At 39.1% G+C, this 22,125-nt stretch overlaps 2 protein-coding genes across 4 annotated transcripts in view; both read left to right on the top strand.

The window, feature by feature from the left end:
- The window catches only part of LOC113568630 (protein FAM111A-like), an 8,112-nt gene extending 2,270 nt beyond the window's left edge, over positions 1–5,842 (top strand). Inside the window, exons 2-3 of one of the 2 annotated variants that reach the window (XM_035525842.1) lie at positions 3,136–3,201; positions 3,319–5,842. In XM_035525842.1, the coding sequence (XP_035381735.1) occupies positions 3,139–3,201; positions 3,319–5,151 (1,896 nt within the window). In that variant the 5' untranslated portion in view covers positions 3,136–3,138 and the 3' untranslated portion in view covers positions 5,152–5,842. Of the gene's footprint in view, positions 1–3,132; positions 3,202–3,318 lie in introns of both variants that reach the window. The other variant, XM_035525841.1, reaches the window with a different exon arrangement.
- Positions 5,843–9,398: 3,556 nt separating this feature from the next.
- Positions 9,399–21,866, top strand: LOC118241278 (protein FAM111A-like). 2 transcript variants are annotated; one of them, XM_035525839.1, is made up of 5 exons: positions 9,399–9,531; positions 16,081–16,355; positions 16,831–16,868; positions 18,786–18,851; positions 18,969–21,866. In XM_035525839.1, the coding sequence occupies exons 2-5, from the start codon at positions 16,082–16,084 to the stop codon at positions 20,736–20,738; spliced, it is 2,148 nt and encodes a 715-aa protein (XP_035381732.1). In that variant the 5' UTR covers positions 9,399–9,531; position 16,081; the 3' UTR covers positions 20,739–21,866. The 2 variants fall into 2 exon arrangements, with proteins under 2 accessions (XP_035381732.1, XP_035381731.1); XM_035525838.1 differs by having other exon boundaries at positions 18,783–18,851.
- The last annotated feature ends 259 nt before the right edge of the window (positions 21,867–22,125 follow it).

Below are 22,125 nucleotides of genomic sequence, written 5' to 3'. Positions count from 1 at the left end.
TGGATGTTCTATGTTATGATAGGACAGAATGGTTTGGATGTCAAGCCCTCACATGGACATTTTGCTACAAAAGAAAAAATGGCTTCATTGGCATTTTGACATTTTATATTGTTTGGTTTGGCTCAGAAACCATAATGTTGGAATCACTGGATTGAATAGTGTCCAGTATTCGCACACTTTGAATTTCCACTGGTATAGTATATAATCTGGGTAGATTCTGATTATTATCTGTGAATACTACGGTTTTGGACAAACTAACAATTCCAGAAATACTATTTTTGGCATGCGATTTACTACAGAAGCATATAATTTCAATCACAGATTGGTTTGGTTTGGGCAAATGCCAGCATCCCATCATTTTAAGACACTAGTCACAAGAGAAACAGTAGCTACCATCAGACAGTGAGTTAAAAATATTTATTCATTAGATGTAGCCTGTATTTATTAATTAGATATAGCCTTCACTTATTCATTAGATATAGCCTGCATTTATACATTAGATATGCCCTGTATGTATTCATAAGATATAGCCTGTATTTATTCGTTAGATATAGCCTGTATTTTTTCATAAGATATAGCCTGTATGTATTCATAAGATATCGCCTGTATTTATTCATTAGATATCGCCTGTATTTATTCATAAGATTTAGCCTGATATAGCTTCTGTTTTGAAAACTACCATTATGCATTTTTGAATGCAACGGTGGTCATACAACAGATGTGATCTTTACAGTAGTAATATTACACTAGTATTTACAGTAGTATTATATGTCATCTTGAGTACAAAAGAGAATGGTTTAGAAACCCTGGTCACCAGTACGTAAAACATACATATGAAGTGCACTATTTGGTGAGAGTTCTAATAGTTTCAGTAGTATTATGTACTATTGGGTGAAATGTATAATAGTTACAGTAAGTAGGTAGGTAGGTATAACAGAAAACAGAAAATATGGTATTATGGGCTCATAATTTGATGATTATGTAAGCGGTTTGATTATGTAAGCGGCATGGGGATTAACAGCTATAGTTTTCCATAAAAATATTGTATTGTCAGAAACTGAACTTTACGCTACCATCAATACCAGTGACTGTATTCAGTTAGAAGCTAAACTGGACACTAACATTAATACCAGTGAATGTATTCAGTGTAACACTGAACTGTTCACTAGTGTTACTACTAGTGAATGTATTCAGTGTGACACTGAACTGTTCACTAGTGGTAATACCAGTGCCAGTGACAACCAAACAAAGAACCCACATTTTTATACATTGGTCAGAAGTGATTATGTATTCACCCCACTTTTTACATACTAGTGTTTGCATTCGCCTCCATTACACCCAAACCATACATTAATCAACATATGCAAACTGATATTCAACACTCACACCAGTTGGAACTCGTTACCACCACATTTCAAGAGAAGACTTCTCTTAGCCTTGTCCTAAAGAAGACGTTGCTGAGCCTGGTGGAGAGGTCATATGTCTTACCAAGGACCACCAAAGACTACCCAAGATCCTTTGCTGAAGCTTGCAGAGGCCTCTGCCCTGTACGCAAATCATTCTGAAAGGAAACAGAATCTCTGTACTTCCTTATGTTTTACGTTATTAATATGTCTAATTCAATGTTAGGCCTCTTTTCCCTGTAAAGACTCTTTTATTACCTCAGCATCTAAAGGGCAGACAGTCAAGATCAACAAAGAATGAAATCAAAAATGGAATTTTGGAAATAAATGCCACAGTTTTAAAATGTATAATGCTTAAGGAGAATTTATTTGGAGGATGGAGCAAAGCTTTGTCATATTCTACCACAAAACATCAGGGCAATCATTCATGTGTTCTTTAAATATGAGCCTCTCGACGGCCCTAGAAACCATCTTAAAAAAAACAGCAGATATCAAATCAAAGACATAGTTTTTTAATTAATAGTGGAAAGGAAGATAAAAATATTGACGTAGTGTTTATCAAAGCTTCAGAAAGTTCAGAACCTTGGACAGAATCTAAGTGTTACGCGGGAGACTCAGCAGGATGCAGAGACGAACTGTTGAACACAAAGATGTTTATATGGCACACGTAACACAACAAAGAACAGCGACGCACACAGGCTTATGTACTGTCAAACACTGACAAACACAGACGACTAAACAGGACCTTACATACATGCACAATAACAACGTAAAACGAGGAACAGGTGTGATACACGAGAAAGATGTGGCCACACACACACACACACACACACACACACACATATACACACACACACACATATACACACACACACACACACACATGGACATATCTGGGAGGAGGGGGCCATGCCGTGACACTAAGAAATTAGTTTATGAACAAAATGCTTTGGTTAAAAATTATGACAAAGATTCTGGTAATCAAAAATCTTGAAAATATAAGTGACATTATTTCTGTGTCTATGCTTTCAAAACAAGGAGACAACTGAGGATGCTTTGAGTCGCAATGTATGATTTGAAGACAACATTTTTGAATCTTGCTGTGTTAAATCAAATACAACAATAACGCAGAGATCAGAAGTGGTTGATGAAGTGAATGACAAAGCTTTTAAAGTTAGGCCTATAAGAAGTGCAGGGAATTTACATAATTGTCTTCATTGTAGTAAAAGGGGCAGTACAGCTCTGTAAACAAACTAATAATGTAGCTGTATTAATATAGATATATTAATGTAGCTATGTTAATGTAGACATGTTAAATATGGTAATAGGTAGATGTTAATGAAAATATGTTAGCCATGTTGATGTAGATAAGTTAATACATATGTTAGATATGTTGATGTAGATAAGTTAATGTAAACCTTTTCAATAGGTTAATGCAAATATGTTAGATACATTGATGTAGATATGTTAGGTATGCAAATATAGATAAGTTAATGTATATATTAGACATGTAAATATAGATATGTCAATGTATATATTAGATATATAAATATACATATGATAATGTATATATTAGATATGTAAATATACATATGTTAATGCATGTTAGATATGTTAATATATGTAAGTAATGTATATGTTAGATATGTTAATGTAGATATGTTAGACATGGTATATGTTAATGTTCCTTCTATCATTGTGTAATAATCTCTCTGTTGACTTTTTCCAGCAGAAGATGGAAAATTTCTGTAAGCAGGAGGCAGATGAGACACGGCTAGGAAAGGATGCTGCCCTGATGGTAAGTCACACAAACTCCAATACAACCATGTTCATCAGTACTGAATAGAAACCGTTTGAGTGACTGCGTTATAAAATTTGTCCTCTGGATCATAACACTGTTTTTTTATGTCTGCAGAAACCTGAAAATGATGGACATGTTTTCAAGTTCTATTATGAACCAAAAACATATGTATTAACCTGTAAGACATCTATGACTGTACTGGAGGCTCTTTTAAAAAACTCATCTTTTAAACAGTTTTATGATAAAAATGAGCAGAAGTATGTGGTGATCCGTAGAGAGGAAACACCCAGAGGAGCTGTGACCTCAGACTTCCCCTGCTGTCTGATTAATGAGAATGAGGTTCTGGACATAACCTTCATTAAAACAGACAAAAACAGCAGTACAACAAACCAAACCACTATCACCCAGTCACTTATGAGTAACCCTCACAACTTTGTTACCTTTAACATCAAAACAAAAGGTGGCAAAGGTATAAAAAAACTGATGAAAATCAAGGAACTGAAAAGGCAAGAGGTAGAATATGTTTGTGTATATGCCATCAAAGGAGAAAAGCTGAGCAAAGCTCTTAAGCGTGATGGGAGGTTTGTCATATATAATAAGCGCTGTGCTCTCTCTGACCAGGACAATAAGGACATCACCAACATGTCAAACACTGTCGACCATCTGCATGGAAAACATTTCCAGGTTATTGTTCTAGACAACCAGCCACCTAGTCAGAATTCTAGTCAAGAGATTGACCCAGTGAAGAATGAACCTTGTGACGTGTCTGAAAATCCTAATAGTACTCAGTCAGAAAATGTAGGTGCTGTTAGCACTCAAGAGCAGATTCGTCCGCTGAAAGAGGAGAGATCAAACGTAACCCAAATCCAAGTTCAGAAAATCCCAGGCACAGAAGAGATCCTGAATCTTCTGCGAGATCAGTTCAAAGGTTTGTTGGAGAAGCTGAAAGAGCGAGAGGGGCTCAGAAATCCTGCTGAGGTGCAGAGGTTCTACAGACAGGAGTACGACAAAAGCGCCCAGAGTTTCACTGAGATAAAGAGAGTAAAACAGTTAATGAAACTGTCTGACTCTGTCTGCAAGATCAAGGTGGAAGGATCTGAAAGAGGAACTGGATTTCTGCTGTTTGACAGGTTCATCCTCACTAATGCACATGTTGTTGGGTTCATTAACCCAATGACTCAAAAGCTGGCAAACAGCATAACTGCTGTATTTGAGGATTTGGACACAGAGGAGAGAATGGACACAGAGGAGAGAATGGACACAGAGGAGAGAACACCAGTGGAGAAGAGAATACCAGAGAAGAAGAGAATACCAGAGAAGAGAATACCAGTGGAACTACCAGTGAATAAGACCCTAGTTTCCTACTATTATGGGAAGAATGACATGGGGCTGCATCTGGACTTTGCACTGCTGGAACTGAGCAGTGAAGCAAAACTTCCTGATTGTCCTGAGTTGCTTAGCAGTTATAGTGCCACTCCCTCTAGGGGTGGGATCTGCATAGTTGGACACCCTGGATGCGGAATTAAGAGAATGGACCCCTGTTTCATAATTCCAAAAGAGGATGTTCATTCTTCTGCAGACAGACATGTTGCTGAGAACAAAGACTGCATTCATGTCATAACACAGCAGTGTCTTAAAGAGAAGTTGAAAGTTCAAGCTTCCCAGATCAGTTATGATTCCTGTTTCTTCCATGGATCATCTGGCTCTCCAGTCTTTGATGAGTTCTGCCATCTGATTGGTGTTCACACTGGTGGCTATGTTTACGAAGGAGCAGGAGGGAAGATGAGGAGTATGATGGAGTATGCCTTCCCCATGCTGCCCATTCTGGTGTGTATCATCACACAGTGCAGGCAGTCAGGAAGATCTGATGTTATTCAACACTTTGAGTCTCAGAAAAACACGAAATATGTGCTTTGTTTGGCAAATAAACAGAATCAAGTCATTTAGTCAGACAGTAATGAGGCTTGTTAATCGGCAGTTTACCATATGTTGTAGTACCTTCTCTCCGATTACAATTTCTTACTACAGGAAGGTCCCATGAAAGGCAACAAGAATCAACTCTCTTTCACTTGCTGACAGTTCTGAGTTCCCTTTGAGTCTGAGAATAACATGAAATATGTGCTTCATGTGGTGAATAAACAGAATCAGGTCAGTTAGTCAGACAGTAATGAGGTTTGTTAATCGGCAGTTTTTCAGCCAGTAATGAGGTCAGTTAATCAGGCATAAGGAGGTCCATTAATCAGGTCGGTTAATCACTGATGACCAGTAAATGATGTCAAACACCTTTCAACACACTCCACATCATTTTAGTGTTTCCAGTCTGACAAGAACTAAATCTTTTTTTTCTGATTGATGGTCTCTGCTTTCTTGACGTCTTTATCCATTTTACCTACCAATCTATATATTTGATTTATTTCTACGTCATCATTCTACAGCAGCATCTCCCAACCGCTGCACTCAGCACTCTTAACAACTGATGCACATGTAAGGTTCCCGAGTATGACTATGACTGTGTGTGTGTTGTGAGTGTGGTGGAAATGTCTTTGTTGTATTGTGTACAACCAACTGTGCGGGGTGAGCTACTGTAACCAAGAACAAATTCCTTGTATGTGTGAGCACACTTGGCCAATAAAGCCTGAGTCTGATTCTGAGCCTGACTTTGATACATTAGTGGCCATGTCTCTTTCAGACCTTTTCGAATATGCTTAATTTACTTCATGGTTGGTCCGATTAACTAGTGAGCAAACATGCTAGTTTTTTAACAGAAACATCAAAATTAAAGTTTCAAAGTTTTTTAAAGTTTAAAGTTTCACTGGCTTCTCAAAGCCATCTCCAATTACAATTTGTTACTACAGGAAGGTCCCATGAAAGGCATTAAGCATCAACTCTCTTTCACTTGCTGACAGTTCTGAGTTCCCTTCCAGCTGAAAGGCACATATGTAGTTGCTTTAATTAAATTCATTCATATTAAAACTTATTAAAAATGATCATTTTGTGCAAACAAGTACTTTGGTTTCAAGGCCAGCAGGGGTTGGTCAGTCCCTGGCAGGCCACCATCCTACAGATAGTGTGTTCTCACTTAAGACTTAGAATTTAACTCAAAGGACTTTCTGATTGGCTGATGACTTGCAGACGTTAAGACGTAGAATGCCAAACTGTCAGTGACCAGGAACTGAACTTGATACCTATATAATGGGACACATGCACACAGACTATACTGTACCAACAACAAGATTTGTCCAATTTGCATAATACACCATCTTAATTCTCTCACGAAGATCAAGATCAGGACACGGATTTCAATAACTGCAGTTTCAGCTTTGCCTCCAGAAAGAATGTGAATAACAGCAGGGCTAAGCCCTGACATAGCAGGACCTCCATGAAAAAGGCAGCGGCCAGTCATTCTGCCTGCCATCAGAAACAGATCACTCTCAACCAGAAATGCTGATGGTGAATGTACAAGGTGGTCTGGCTCTCCATCAAACAGCCATGTGACACGTGCATGTCCTAGACAGAGAGAAGAAAAGGTACATACTGTATATTTAGAGGATCTGTGATCAGACACAACAGCTGACAAATTGTAGAGTAAATGTGTATTCAGCAATATAACATTAATTGGACAATGCAGAATATACCAATAATGAAGCTTTAATACAATCCTCATCACACTAGAGTTGACGTATCGAACTTCAAATTAAATCAGAATTTCAGTTTTTGCATAATCCATATTATATTATTATATTTTCTTATTTGGAAAATAAGAATCTGTTAACTCACCAATGGCAGGATCACATAGAAAGTATAAAAGATTGGAAACATGCTTGATTACTGAAAATCTGACTCCATTAAATATATTCAAATATAAAATGAAAGCTATAAAGCACTGATTGGTACGTGGAACAATTAGGAGTTGGATGCAAAGACTAAGAAGAATGAGATTTATCCAGAATCATGGCCATAATAACGGTCCAGGGTCAATTTACCAACATAAACAGGTCCAGGGATAATGGTGACCAGTGCTGAGACTGAACAAACACTGGGTTTAATGCAAGAGGCTTCTTAACGTCATGCCAGCTATGTCATGGATCCCATGAACTACCCCTTCCCTTACCAAGGGCTCCTGTTCAAGCTTCCCTATTGCTCAATCTCATTGCACAATATTGCTGATCCCATGACACATACTGAGCCATTGCTGTACGTGTTAGGGCAACACCAACCAGCATACAGCAGATACTGAGGTAATGGCCCGTGCACCAATTTACACTGTACATGCCAAATGGAATATGATTATTAAATATTTGATACCAGTCACTGGGAGTTGAGGAGTCTGATAGCACTGGTGAAGAAAATATTGCTATACAGTCTTGCTATAAGTGTCAGAATGCTTCAGTACCTCTTCCCAGAGAGTAGGAGAGAGAAGAGTTTATGTGAAGGGTGTGTGGGATCATCCAAAATGCTGATGGCTTTGCAGAGGCGAGTTGAACATGGTGAGGGTGCTCTCTACTGCCCCCTGTAGAACATGGTGAGGGTGCTCTCTACTGCCCCCTGTAGAACATGGTGAGGGTGCTCTCCACTTCCCCCTGTAGAACATGGTGAGGGTGCTCTCCACTTCCCCCTGTAGAACATGGTGAGGGTGCTCTCTACTTCCCCCTGTAGAACATGGTGAGGGTGCTCTCTACTTCCCCCTGTAGAACATGGTGAGGGTGCTCTCTACTTCCCCCTGTAGAACATGGTGAGGGTGCTTTCCACTTCCCCCTGTAGAACATGGTTGATTCTGTGCAGTTTCTCTTATATCAGCCATGGTCAGTCACCGCAACTGATTGTTGGGAGGAAGGTTGGTTTTTTTGCCATTATGTGTTCTGTGCTTCAAATCTTGCATAGCTGTCATTCAGCATGTCTGGAAGGGAGGCATCGCCGTCACAGACAGGAGATGTCCTGTAATGTGAAAAGTAAAATAAAGGTTTAAAAGTGCAATAAAGGTTCAAATATTCACAGCCATTAGTTAGCAGTCTTAATGATAAGTACTGGACTCAACCTCAGTACTTCACTTAATCAGGTTGATACTACAGCATCAGCAGACATTCAGTGAATGATGGAGTTTCTCTTCTCTACCTCCCATGAATGTAGGAAGCCCCACTCTGGGCTAAACCAGTTTCACAGGTACATGAGACCACAGGAATACAAAATCAGTGTCAGTATTAAAATATTAATAAAGAGTCTTGGTGTCATTTCTGTGCAAAGTCTTTCACAAGTCATGGACATTAAATCAATGCATTTACCTGTATGTGTTATACATCTTCATTTAGCTTCGTCCTTTTCACTCCACAGGTCGTCTTTTCTCACAGTTCCTCCTCCCTGTCTTGTATAGTCATGGACCCTGCTGGCTGTACAAGGGTTGTAACTGTGCTGGACTCCCATTGTTTGGCTCCAGGATCCCAGCTAAGTGTGTTCCTGCATATGTGCCATTTTTGAGCAAAAGGAGAACAAAAACAAGCAAGAGACTGGATAGTCATTGAGTTCATAGGTTTGTAAGACATATTCTCATACTGCAGAAGCATTGACTGGAAGATCCTCTGGGCTTGAGTAGGAATGATGGAATGAGGTGCAGGTTTGCATGATAATTAATAAATAGGTGATTGTGAACCTGGAAGTGGTTGTGTGTTGTGATGGAGGAGGGACTACTGATTGACAGGCTGGAGGAGGTTGAATGGGGTTGTGTGGGTGATAGGCCTCGTATGGGTGTGTGTGTGTGTGTGTGTGTGTTTGGCTGGGTGTGGACAGCAGGTATATACATGCTAGTTTTTCTTCCTGCAGCTAATGTCATAAAAATGTTTCCAGTAAATATGAACTTAGGCATGGGCAAGACATAAAATCAGTATTTGAGCTCATCATAACACCATTCATTATAAAAGGACAAACTTGGAGGACAGGCATATTTAGGCGAATATTTGAAAAGAGTTTGATGTAATCTACTTGCAAACCTATTTTGGGTTACTCATTATAAGTGAAAAGGTGTCACAATAGCAAACCTTTGGACTGCTAACACAGGAAGATCAATATTTCCAGCCACCATGTCTCTAGTCATTGCATGTTTTCTACTGTGTCATACACTTTCAAGAAAGAGAAACGAGTCTGACGCTTGCGCATAAAAAAAGGAAGTCAAACGACAGGCAGATCCAGTTCAAACCAGTTGCAACCGTTAGAGGGTGTTTCCAAAAGAAAATGTAGAAAGTAAAGTGTAGATCACATTATTTCCCTCATTACAGGCAACTGGACTTGTTACAAATTCAGGCACTAATTCTTGGGCACCAACCATCATCAACTGAGGTAATCTGAACATACATTTATCTTATACATAACAAAGATGGATTCTGTAATAATCCATGAGGGTTGTTATGTAATAAAATATTTTGGGGAAAAGGAAAGGCCAAACGTTAATCTCTATTTTCTTGAGGTGATCTGTGATCTAATTATAATAGACTTTGAAGTACTCTGTAACAGGTGCAGAGTGGTGCAAGACTGTGTTTGAAAGCATAAAGATGAATATGTTATTCACGTTACTCCACTGCTGCGCTTCCTTCATTGGCTCCCGGTAGCCGCACGCATCAGATTTAAAACTTTGATGCTTGTCTACAAAGCCAAAAATGGACCAGCACCTTCATACACAAGGTCAATTGTCAAAGCCCGATCCGTACCTCGAGTACTTTGAACCTCAAGTATGGCTCAGCTTGAAATACTTTACTTCAGGTCTCATGGACAACAAGCATTGAGACTATTTTCTGTCCTGGCTCCAAGATGGTGGCATGAACTCCCACTTGCTGTCCGGACAGCAGAGTCCCTTGCAGTCTTCAAACACAGACTGAAGACCCATCTATTTGTAGAATATTTAAAGGACAACTGACACTGCTCCAATATTGACTGACTAATTTAATACTTATTGTAGGGTATTGTTTACGTCGTTTAACAAACTATAGCACATATTGTTTATTGCACTTATCATTGTTTAAGATAGACCTTATGTATTTTGCACTTCTAGACATTTGCATTTATCCCTGTATTTTACAGTATTCTAGTTCATTGGTATGTTGGACTCTGACCTACTGTACTAGGATTTTCTATGAGTAAATGACAAAGCACTTTTGTAAGTTGCTCTGGATAAAAGCATCTGCTACATGCCATAAATGTAAATGTAATGTAAATGAATAATGTATCTGGGGTATCTTAAGGTCAGAGACCTTTTTGGGTGTAAGTGCAGAGTACAGGTTTTGATGCAGGTGGTTTCAAGGCTTCTGTACAACTCTAAGGCAGATCACTCTGAATTGAAGTTATGTACTACACCTTTAGCTACATGCTAGACTAAAACCTATTAACCTAAGTTTACAAGCTTAGCTAGCTAACTTAACACGTATGCTTTAACGCTCATGATTCTCTGCCCAGTGAACAAATGCTCAGACCTGGAGCTCCACTTAATGAGTTTTTCAGTATGCTCGTTAGACCCTCACAGGACCCTGAGAGAACCTTTAATTGATTACAGAGTCTTGCTCAAAGTAATTTTACAGCAGTTATCCTAGAACAGTTAGTTATCCAGCTAGCTGACAGTTTTTCAAACAAAGATAATCATGCTACTGCTAATGTTAATCAGAAAATCAATTTTTAGTTTTTAACACATATCATGCAAAAATTAAACATTTTTCAGAATACATGAAGAATAATTGCTGCATAAATCACTTCTGTTATTATGTTATGAAATGATGAAAAAAGAGCTGACTGAATTCAGTTTATGTCTATTTCACAAAATACTTCACTAATTTCGGTAGCCAGTCAGAGTCCCTGCACTTATTTGAAAGGCAGGACATACTATTCACATGATCTACTTAATCCTATTTTCAAATGAGTGTGGAACACCCTTTACCATTACAGTTGTTCAACCCATAACCTTTGAACTTGATGACAAAAATGTTCAAATTGATGTGCTGAGCCAAATTTAAACTCCTGCGAGCTCTCTGAGTTCACATAGTGCAATGGTTTTTGAGGAAAACATTACACAACATACACAAGGACCAAAATGTCTTGTAGCCTTTTTACAATGCTTAAATCATTACAGGAGAAAACACAGTAGCCAGCTGCATCAGTACTCACAGCAGAGAGTAGGAATCAAATTAGTTTGTTTTATTATTGATTTCAAACAACCTTAGCTCATGCTAATATATAAACAACAAAATTAAGAATAATTAATAATCATTTCTTTTATGTTATATTATGTTATACTGTATTACACTTACACTTGAAACCTAGGATTGAATAGTGTCCAGTGTTCACACACTTAAAATATTCACCCAGCATAGTATATGGTCCTGGTACATTCTGATTACTAAATGTGAATACTAAATTTTCACACTAGCCATCCTGGAAGTACTATTTTGGCATGTTATTTAGAGTTTAGTACTAAACTTTGGACGTAGCCTGACTGTACTGTCAGCATGGTCTGGACATGGGGGGTTACAATATGACAGCACGGTTTGGGTGTTCTATGTTATGATATGACTGTGACGTGGATGGCACAGAAGTAGCGAGACACGAGGTTTCCGTAAGGTAGCCTTTACTGTCCATGACAATGAAAAGAGCAGGGAAACAAAGGGAATGCTAGAAGAAGTCTGGCTGTTCTATGTTATGATAGGACAGAATGGTTTGGCTGTTCTATGTTATGATAGGACAGCAGGGTTTGGGTGTTCTATGTTATGATAGGACAGCAGGGTTTGGCTGTTCTATGTTATGATAGGACAGAATGGTTTGGATGTTCTATGTTATGATAGGACAGCAGGGTTTGGGTGTTCTATGTTATGATAGGACAGCAGGGTTTGGGTCTTCTATGTTATGATAGGACAGAATGGTTTGGCTGTTCTATGTTATGATAGGACAGCAGGGTTTGGGTGTTCTATGTTATGATAGGACAGAATGGTTTGGCTGTTCTATGTTATGATAGTACAGAATGGTTTGGATGTTCTATGTTATGATAGCACGGAATGGTTTGGATGTTCTATGTTATGATAGCACAGAATGGTTTGGATGTTCTATGTTATGATAGGACAGAATGGTTTGGATGTTCTATGTTATGATAGGACAGCAGGGTTTGGGTGTTCTATGTTATGATAGGACAGCAGGGTTTGGGTGTTCTATGTTATGATAGGACAGCAGGGTTTGGCTGTTCTATGTTACGATATGACATCATAGTTTGGATGTCAACCCACACATGGACATTCTGCTACAAAAGAAAAGATTGCTTCATTGGTATTTTGACATTTTGTATTGTTTGGTTTGGCTCAGAAACCATGATGTTGGAATCATGGGATTGAATAGTGTCCAGTATTCACAAACTTTGAATTTCCACTGGTATAGTATATAAGATTCAAAGTTTATTTTTCACATACATAGTCATACATGATATAACTAGTAGTGAATTGCTTTTTGTAACTGCTCTGTCCGAGGAGAAATACAGCGAAATGGATGCGATTTAATAAATAAATAAATATGTTATGATGAATGAAGAGGGGATGTATACTATGCATTTATACAATTTACAATTTACAGTTTTTTTATGATGTTATTGTGGACACCATACACAGATTATCTGGGTAGATTCTGATTACTATCTGTGAATACTAAGGTTTTGGAAAAACTAACAATCCCAGAAATACTATTTTTGGCTTGCAATTTACTACAGAAGCATATAATTTCAGTCACAGATTTGGTTTAGGCAAATGCCAGCGTCCCATCATTTTAAGACACTAGTCACAAGAGAAACCTTAGCTACCATCACACAGTGAGTTAAAAATATTTATTCATTAGATATAGCCTGTATTTATTCATAAGGTATAGCCTTTATTTATTCATAAGATATAGCCTGTATTTATTCATAAGATTTAGCCTGATATAGTTTCTGTTTTGAAAACTACCATTATGCACCTTTGAATGCAAAGGTAGTCATACAACAGATGTTATCTTTACAGTAGTAATATTGCAGTAGTATTTACAATAGTATTATATGTCATCTTGAGTACAAAAGAGAATGGTTTAGAAACCCTGGTCACCAGTGCATAAAACATATACAAAGTGCACTATTGGTTGAAAGTTATAATAGTTACAGTAGTATTATATAGTATTGGGTGAGAGTTATAATAGTTACAGTAGTATTATATACTATTGGGTGAGAGTTATAATTTGTTATTGTAACTCTGTAGTATTATATACTACTATTATATACAGCATTCTGCTGTTATGTGCTGGATTGTCTGGATTGTCAGGACTTGTCTCAGTCTTTGTAGGTATTTGGCTATAGGTATTTGTAGATATTTATAGGTATTTGGCTGGAGTTGATTTCCTTGTGGCCTCTCCATGATTCCTATTTGTCTGTGGGATTCCAAGGTACATGTGTCTGTTTTGTTACCTCCTTGTAGTGCCATCCCCTCTGTTCTAGCTACCTTCTTTCTCTATCTAGCTACCTTGTAATCATTCAACCACACTTATCCTGTCCAAATGACATTCCGATATCGTACCATGTAGGGTTTTTTCCTCCCATGATGGTCCCTGTTCCTCTTCATTTCCATCCTCCTCAGGTTTCTACTGTCTGAGGTTCTCACTAAACACTTCATCACTTGGGGTCATCTTCCTGGATCTTGGTTGTTTCATCCTGGATAGCGGCTCTGACCCTCACTAGTCCTGAACCCTCCTCTCCTTCCTCTGAATGTGCAGTCTTCAGGTGTGAGAATTTTGGTGCAGGATGGGACCAGATGGTACCAGTAAGAAAAATCCCTCAACAACTATATACATGTTCTATAGTAGAATTACATTACAACGGCTGACCACTATAGTGAGGGGTCCAGTGATAACAGTACAGTAGTGAATGGTTGACCACTATAGTGAGGGGTCCAGTGATAACAGTACAGTAGTGAATGGTTGACCACTATAGTGAGAGGTCCAGTGATAACAGTACAGTGGTGAATGGTTGACCACTATAGTGAGGGGTTCAGTGATAACAGTACAGTAGTGAATGGTTGACCACAATAGTGAGAGGTCCAGTGATAACAGTACAGTGGTGAATGGTTGACCACTATAGTGAGGGGTCCAGTGATAACAGTACAGTAGTGAATGGTTGACCACTATAGTGAGGGGTCCAGTGATAACAGTACAGTAGTGAATGGTTGACCATTATAGTGAGAGGTCTAGTGATAACAGTACAGTGGTGAATGGTTGACCACTATAGTGAGGGGTCCAGTGATAACAGTACAGTGGTGAATGGTTGACCACTATAGTGAGGGGTCTAGTGATAACAGTACAGTAGTGAATGGTTGACCATTATAGTGAGAGGTCCAGTGATAACAGTACAGTGGTGAATGGTTGACCACTATAGTGAGGGGTTCAGTGATAACAGTACAGTAGTGAATGGTTGACCACAATAGTGAGAGGTCCAGTGATAACAGTACAGTGGTGAATGGTTGACCACTATAGTGAGGGGTCCAGTGATAACAGTACAGTAGTGAATGGTTGACCACTATAGTGAGGGGTCCAGTGATAACAGTACAGTAGTGAATGGTTGACCATTATAGTGAGAGGTCCAGTGATAACAGTACAGTGGTGAATGGTTGACCACTATAGTGAGGGGTCCAGTGATAACAGTACAGTAGTGAATGGTTGACCACTATAGTGAGGGGTTCAGTGATAACAGTACAGTAGTGAATGGTTGACCATTATAGTGAGAGGTCCAGTGATAACAGTACAGTGGTGAATGGTTGACCACTATAGTGAGGGGTTCAGTGATAACAGTACAGTAGTGAATGGTTGACCACAATAGTGAGAGGTCCAGTGATAACAGTACAGTGGTGAATGGTTGACCACTATAGTGAGGGGTCCAGTGATAACAGTACAGTAGTGAATGGTTGACCACTATAGTGAGGGGTTCAGTGATAACAGTACAGTAGTGAATGGTTGACCACAATAGTGAGAGGTCCAGTGATAACAGTACAGTAGTGAATGGTTGACCACAATAGTGAGGGGTCCAGTGATAACAGTACAGTAGTGAATGGTTGACCACTATAGTGAGGGGTCCAGTGATAACAGTACAGTAGTGAATGGTTGACCACTATAGTGAGAGGTCCAGTGATAACAGTACAGTGGTGAATGGAATACTCAGAGTCTGTAGAGTGCATGACCCTTTAGTGAGGTTAAGAAAGTTCCCTAAATATCCAGGGTGGTTGTATTACACATGTTTAATACACTGGTCTGTTGGTGTGTCTCCATGGAAACAATACGGAAACATTCTGATGTTTTTGCTTAATTGTGAAAGCATGTCCTTGCCCTCCAGAGAGGCTGTATGGACGTTCTGTCTGTAAATGTGTAAATGTGACACTGGTGATGGGCTGATCATCAATAACTACCCTCACTAATTTAAATGTGAATCTAAACAGTGTATTCAGAGTAAAATAATCAGACTCTATGACCTCGGACTATCAGAGTGTTTCAAAACAGATCCACACAGTGGTAGTGAGAGATGACAAACAGGTAAAACCAGGGGAACACACATTAACACTTAACTCTCTCATCACACAGCACACTTCACCCAACACACTCACATTCACTCCTCTCTACATCACCCAGCACAGTTGACCCAACACACTCACATTCACTCCTCTATATCACTCACACAGCACACTTCACCCAACACACTCATATTCACTCCTCTCTACATCACTCACACAGCACACTTCACCCAGCACACTCACATTCACTCCTCTGTCTATTGCTGAACTGTGAACATAAACCATTGAACATGTTTGTCAACCTTCAGTAAACTGGAGTCTGTTGTCCTTCTTCATGATGCAGGATGGCCAACATTAAAGAACAACTTCTCAACACTCTAAATGAACTGGAGACAAAAGACCTGAAGTTATTCCAGTGGCATCTGAATAATGGAGTGGAAGGTTTCCCCGCTATCCCAAAATCTCAGCTGGAGAAATCTGACAGACCTGACACTGTGGACAAGGTGGTGCAGAAATATGGCCAAGATAAAGCTGTAGAGATCACACTGATCATCCTGAAGAAGATGAACCACAACCAACTGGCTGAGACCCTGAGGACTAAACACAGTGAAAATAAAAGTAGGTGTTTTCCCTCCTGAAATGAAGTCCATTCTATTAAGATCTAGTGTTGGCCTGATTTTTCTATGCACTGATTAGACAATACATTTAGTTTGTAATTTTACTTCAAAATCTCCAATTTATTTTGTTCCCAAGCTGGGCACCTACCCCCAAACACACCCACACACACAATGGTACTGTGTTCTCAGTCAGATTTGAAGAGAAGGTTCAGCCCAAGTGGACCATAAACTTTCATTACCGTCCTTATAAACTCCAGTCGTACCACTATTACGGCAAATATACTAGAAATAGTTCGCAAACTATACAGTGAACAGTATTATGTTCATAACATTTCTAGATCTATTCACATATCAATGTTCTACTGGTAAATATTGGTTAGCTAATGTTTAATAATGTTTAACGTTTAATTAATTTTTCTCTCTTCACGGGTTTATCCTTGCTGTGTTTCCCCCATCGCATGTCCCATCACTATAAGACACTGGTTGCCACAGAAACAGTAGCTGCCATCACACGGTGAGTTATTCTGATTTATTCTTTAGATATAGCCTGATACAGCTTCTTTGAAACTACCATTATGCTTTTTTGAATGCAAAAGTACTAGGCTAATAACTAGTCAGTTGTGCAGTCCAGCCTTTTCCAGCCATTGGTAGGATTTCTCCATATCAGCCACTTCCACTCTCTGCTGGTGGTCCATACCATGCAGGGGTTTTTCCTCCCATGAGGGTTCTTGTTCCTCCTCACTTCCATCCACCTCAGGTTTCTAATGTCTGAGGCCCTCATTAAACATTTTGTCACTTGAGGTCATCTTCCTGGTGTTCTCCTGGATCTTGGTTGTTTCATCCTGGATAGTGGCTCTGATGCTCACTAGTCCTCAATCCCCCTCCTTCCTCTTAATGTACAGTTTCAGAGGTCTGGATTTGGGATGAAACCCAACAGTGCGATCCCCTCTGTTCTAGCTACTTTCTCTCTCTATCTAGCTACCTAGTAACCATCCAACCACATCCAGTCCAAATGACATTCCGATATTGTTGCTGTATATCCTGGACAGACAGACACACACACACAGACAGACAAATAGATAGATAGATATGCATTCAAATGGACCACGACAGAAAAGTTGATATTATGGCCTCATAATTTGATGATAAACTCATACTTGGTTGTGTGTAAATAAATCAATGTTCATAGATCCTGTTATTGCACGCAGGACTGTATGGTTTATATTTAGCCTGCATGGGGATTAAGGACTATAGTTTTCCCTCAAAATAGTGTATTCAGTCAGAAATGGGATGGTATGCTAGCATCAATATAACTGAATACATTCAGTGTGACATTGAACTGTAAACAAGGGTAAATAGCAGTGGATGTATTCAGTGTAACACTGAACTGTTTAGTAGTGGTAATACCAGTAAATGTATTCAGTTTGACACTGAACTGTTCATTAGCATTAATACCAGTGAAGGTATTCAGTGACACTGAACTGTTCACTAGCGTTAATACCAGTGAATGTATTCACTGTGACACTGAACTGTTCACTAGTGTGAATACCAGTGAATGTATTCACTGTGACACTGAACTGTTCACTAGTGGTAATACCAGTGAATGTATTCAGTGTGACACTGAACTGTTCACTAGTGGTTATACCAGTGAATGTATTCAGTGTGACACAATTTTTCACTAGTGGTAATACCAGTGAATGTATTCACTGTGACACTGAACTGTTCACTAGTGTGAATACCAGTGAATGTATTCACTGTGACACTGAACTGTTCACTAGTGGTAATACCAGTGAATGTATTCAGTGTGACACTGAACTGTTCACTAGTGGTTATACCAGTGAATGTATTCAGTGTGACACAATTTTTCACTAGTGGTAATACCAGTGAATGTATTCACTGTGACACAACTGTTCACTAGTGTGAATACCAGTGAATGTATTCACTGAGACACTGAAATGTTCACTAGCGTTAATACCAGTGAATGTATTCAGTGTGACACTGAACTGTTCACTAGCATGAATACCAGTGAATGTATTCTCTGTGACACTGAACTGTTCACTAGCATTAATACCAGTGAATGTATTCACTGTGACACTGAACTGTTCACTAGCGTTAATACCAGTGAATGTATTCAGTGTAACACTGAAATGTTCACTAGCGTACACTCTTGACATGTTTTTCCAGCAGAAGATGGAGAATTTGTTCATGTTCATGATATATTCATAATATGTTCATGTATATGTTATATATGTAAATATAGACATGTATATATTAGATATGTAAATATACATGTTTATGCATGTTAGATATGTTAATATAGGTAAATAATGTATACCTTATATATGTTAATGTATATATGTAGGTATGATATATGTTAAGGTTCTTTCTATCATTGTGTAATAATCTTTCTGTTGATATGTTTTTCCAGCAGAAGATGGATAATTCGTTTAAGCAGGAGGCAGATGAGACACGGCTGGGAAAGGATGCTGCCCTGCTGGTAAGTCACATGAACTCCAATACAACCATGTTCATCAGTACTGAATAGAAATCGTTTGAGTGACTGCATTACAAAATTTGTCCTCTGGATCATAACACTGTTTTTTTATGTCTGCAGAAAACTGAAAATGATGAACATGTTTTCAAGTTCTGTTATGAATCAAATACATATGTAGTAACCTGTAAGACATCTGTGACTGTACTGGAGGCTCTTTTAAAAAACTCATCTTTTAAACAGTTTTATGATAAAAATGAGCAGAAGTATGTGGTGATCCGTAGAGAGGAAACACCCAGAGGAGCTGTGACCTCAGACTTCCCCTGCTGTCTGATTCATGAGAATGAGGTTCTGGACATAACCTTCATTAAAACAGACAAAAACAGCAGTACAACAAACCAAACCACTATCACCCAATCAGATATGACTAACCCTCACAACTTTGTTACCTTTAACATCAAAACAAAAGATGGCAAAGGTATCCGAAAACTGATGAAAATCAAGGAACTGACAAGGCAAGAGGTAGAAGATGTTTGTGTATATGCCATCAAAGGAGAAAAGATAAAGAAAGCTCTTAAACGTGATGGGAGGTTTGAAAATGTCATATTTGAAAAGCGCTGTGCTCTCTCTGACCAGGACAATAAGGACATTACCAACATGTCAAACACTGTCGACCATCTGCATGGAAAACATTTCCAGGTTATTGTTCTAGACAACCAACCACATAGTCCAGATTCTAGTCAGGAGTTTGAGCCAGTGAAGAATGAACCTTTTGATGTATCCAAAAGTCCTCAGTCAGAAAATGCAGGTGCTGTTAGCATTCAACAGCAGGAGAGCTCAAACATAACCCAAATCCAAGATCAAAAAATCCCAGACTCAGAAGAGATCCTGAATCTTCTGCGAGATCAGTTTCAAGGTTTTTTGAAGAAGCTGAATGAGGGGGCAAGGCTCATTGAGCTGCAGAGCATCATCAGGGAGGAGTACGACAAAAGCGCCCAGAGTTTCAATGAGATAAAGATCATAAAACAATTAATGAAACTGTCTGACTCTGTCTGCAAGATCAAGGTGGAAGGATGTGGAAGAGGAACTGGATTTCTGCTGTTTGACAGGTTCATCCTCACTAATGCACATGTTGTTGGGCCCCGTGTCCCAGTGACCCTAAACCTGCAAAACCGCATAACTGCTGTATTTGAATTTGAGGATTTGGAACTGCCAGTTAATGAAATAATGCCAGTGAAGGAGAGAATACCAGGGAAGGAGAGAATACCACTGGAACTACCAGTGAATGAGACCCCAGTTTCCTACTATTATGGGAAAAATGACATGGGGCTGCATCTGGACTTTGTACTGCTGGAACTAAGCAGTGAAGCAAAACTTCCTGGTTGTCCTGAGTTGCTTAGCAGATATAGTACCCCTCCCTTGAGGGGTGGGATCTGCATAGTTGGACACCCCGATGGCGGGGATAAGAAAATGGACCCCTGTTTCATAATTCCAAAAGAGGCTGTTCATTCTTCTGCAGACAGACATGTTGCTGAGAACAAGGATTTCTTTCATGTCATAACACAGACGTGTTATAAAGAGAAGTGGCAAGTTCAAGATTCTCAGATCACTTACAATTCCTGTTTCTTCCATGGATCATCTGGCTCTCCAGTCTTTGATAAATTCTGCAATCTGATTGGTGTTCACACTGGTGGTTATGCTTACAAAGGAGCAGGAGGGAAGACGAGAAGTGTGATGGAGTACGCCTTCCCCATGCTGCCCATTCTGGTGTGTATCATCACACAGTGCAGGCAGTCAGGAAGATCTGATGTTATTCAACGCTTTGAGTCTCAGAACAACACGAAATATGTGCTTTGTATGGCAAATACAAATCAACAGAATCAAGTCATTTAGTCAGACAGTAATGAGGCTTGTTAATCGGCAGTTTACCATATGTTGTAGTACCTTCTCTCCGATTACAATTTCTTACTACAGGAAGGTCCCATGAAAGGCAACAAGAATCAACTCTCTTTCACTTGCTGACAGTTCTGAGTTCCCTTCCAGCTGAAAGGCACATATGTAGTTGCTTTAATTAAATTCATTCATATTAAATCTTACAAACTTATTAAAATGATCATTTTGTGCAAACACGTACTTTCAAGGTTTCGAGGCCAGCAGGGGTTGGTCAGTCCCTGGCAGGCCACCATCCTACAGATAGTGTTTTCTCACTTAAGACTTTAACTCAAAGGCATTTCTGATTGGCTGATGACTTGCAGATGTCAAGAGGTAGAATGCCAAACTGTCATTGACCAGGGACTGAACTTGACACCTATATAACGGGACACATGCTCACAGACTATACTGTACCAACAACAAGATGAATAACAATTCTAAAATTTGTCCAGTTTGCATAATTCACACCATCTTAATTCTCTCATGAAGATCAAGATCAGGACAGATTTCGATAACTGCAGTTTCAACTTTGCCTCCAGAAAGAATGTGAATAACAGCAGGGCTAAGCCCTGACAAAACAGGACCTACATGAAAAAAGCAGCAGCCAGTCATTCTGCCTGCTATCAGAAACAGATCACTCTCAACCAGGAATGCTGATGGTGAAGGTACAAGGTGGTCTGGCTCTCCATCAAACAGCCATGTGACACGTGCATGTCCTAGACAGAGAGAAGAAAAGGTACATACTGTATATTTAGAGGATCTGTGATCAGACACAACAGCTGACAAACTGTAGAGTAAATGTGTATCTAACAAAATAACATTAATTGGACAATGCAGAATATACCAATAATGCAGCTTTAATACAATCCTCATCACACTAGAGTTGACATATCGAAGTTCAAATGAAATCAGAATTTCAGTTTTTGCATAATCCATATTATATTATTATATTTTCTTATTTGGAAAATAAGAATCTGTTAACTCACCAATGGCAGGATCACCTAGAAAGTATAAAATATTGTAAACATGCTTGATTACTGTCACGGAACACTCGCCTCCCCCGAGTCACATGGTTTGGCCCGCCACTTGCAGTGGGAGGGCTGTGTTTGTAACCACACCTGCACACACCTGCACCTTGTTCGTCTCAAGGTATATAAACCCGTGTTAAAGTGTGCAGGGTGTTGGTTATTGTTGACGTAGCGTGTGGATGTAATGTGTTGATGTTTTGTGGTAATGTTACAAGTATTCGATATTGTTAACTGTGTTCATGTTTGTTTACTGTCAACCCATTCATGTTTGTATTAACGTTTGTAATGCTTGTGAGTGCCATTATCGTTGCGAGTGTTGT

The sequence above is a fragment of the Electrophorus electricus genome, chromosome 5 (assembly GCF_013358815.1).
Source record: "Electrophorus electricus isolate fEleEle1 chromosome 5, fEleEle1.pri, whole genome shotgun sequence".
Classification (NCBI taxonomy): domain Eukaryota; kingdom Metazoa; phylum Chordata; class Actinopteri; order Gymnotiformes; family Gymnotidae; genus Electrophorus; species Electrophorus electricus.
Note: the sequence above shows the minus strand (reverse complement) of the source record. Positions and strands in the feature narration are given on the sequence as shown.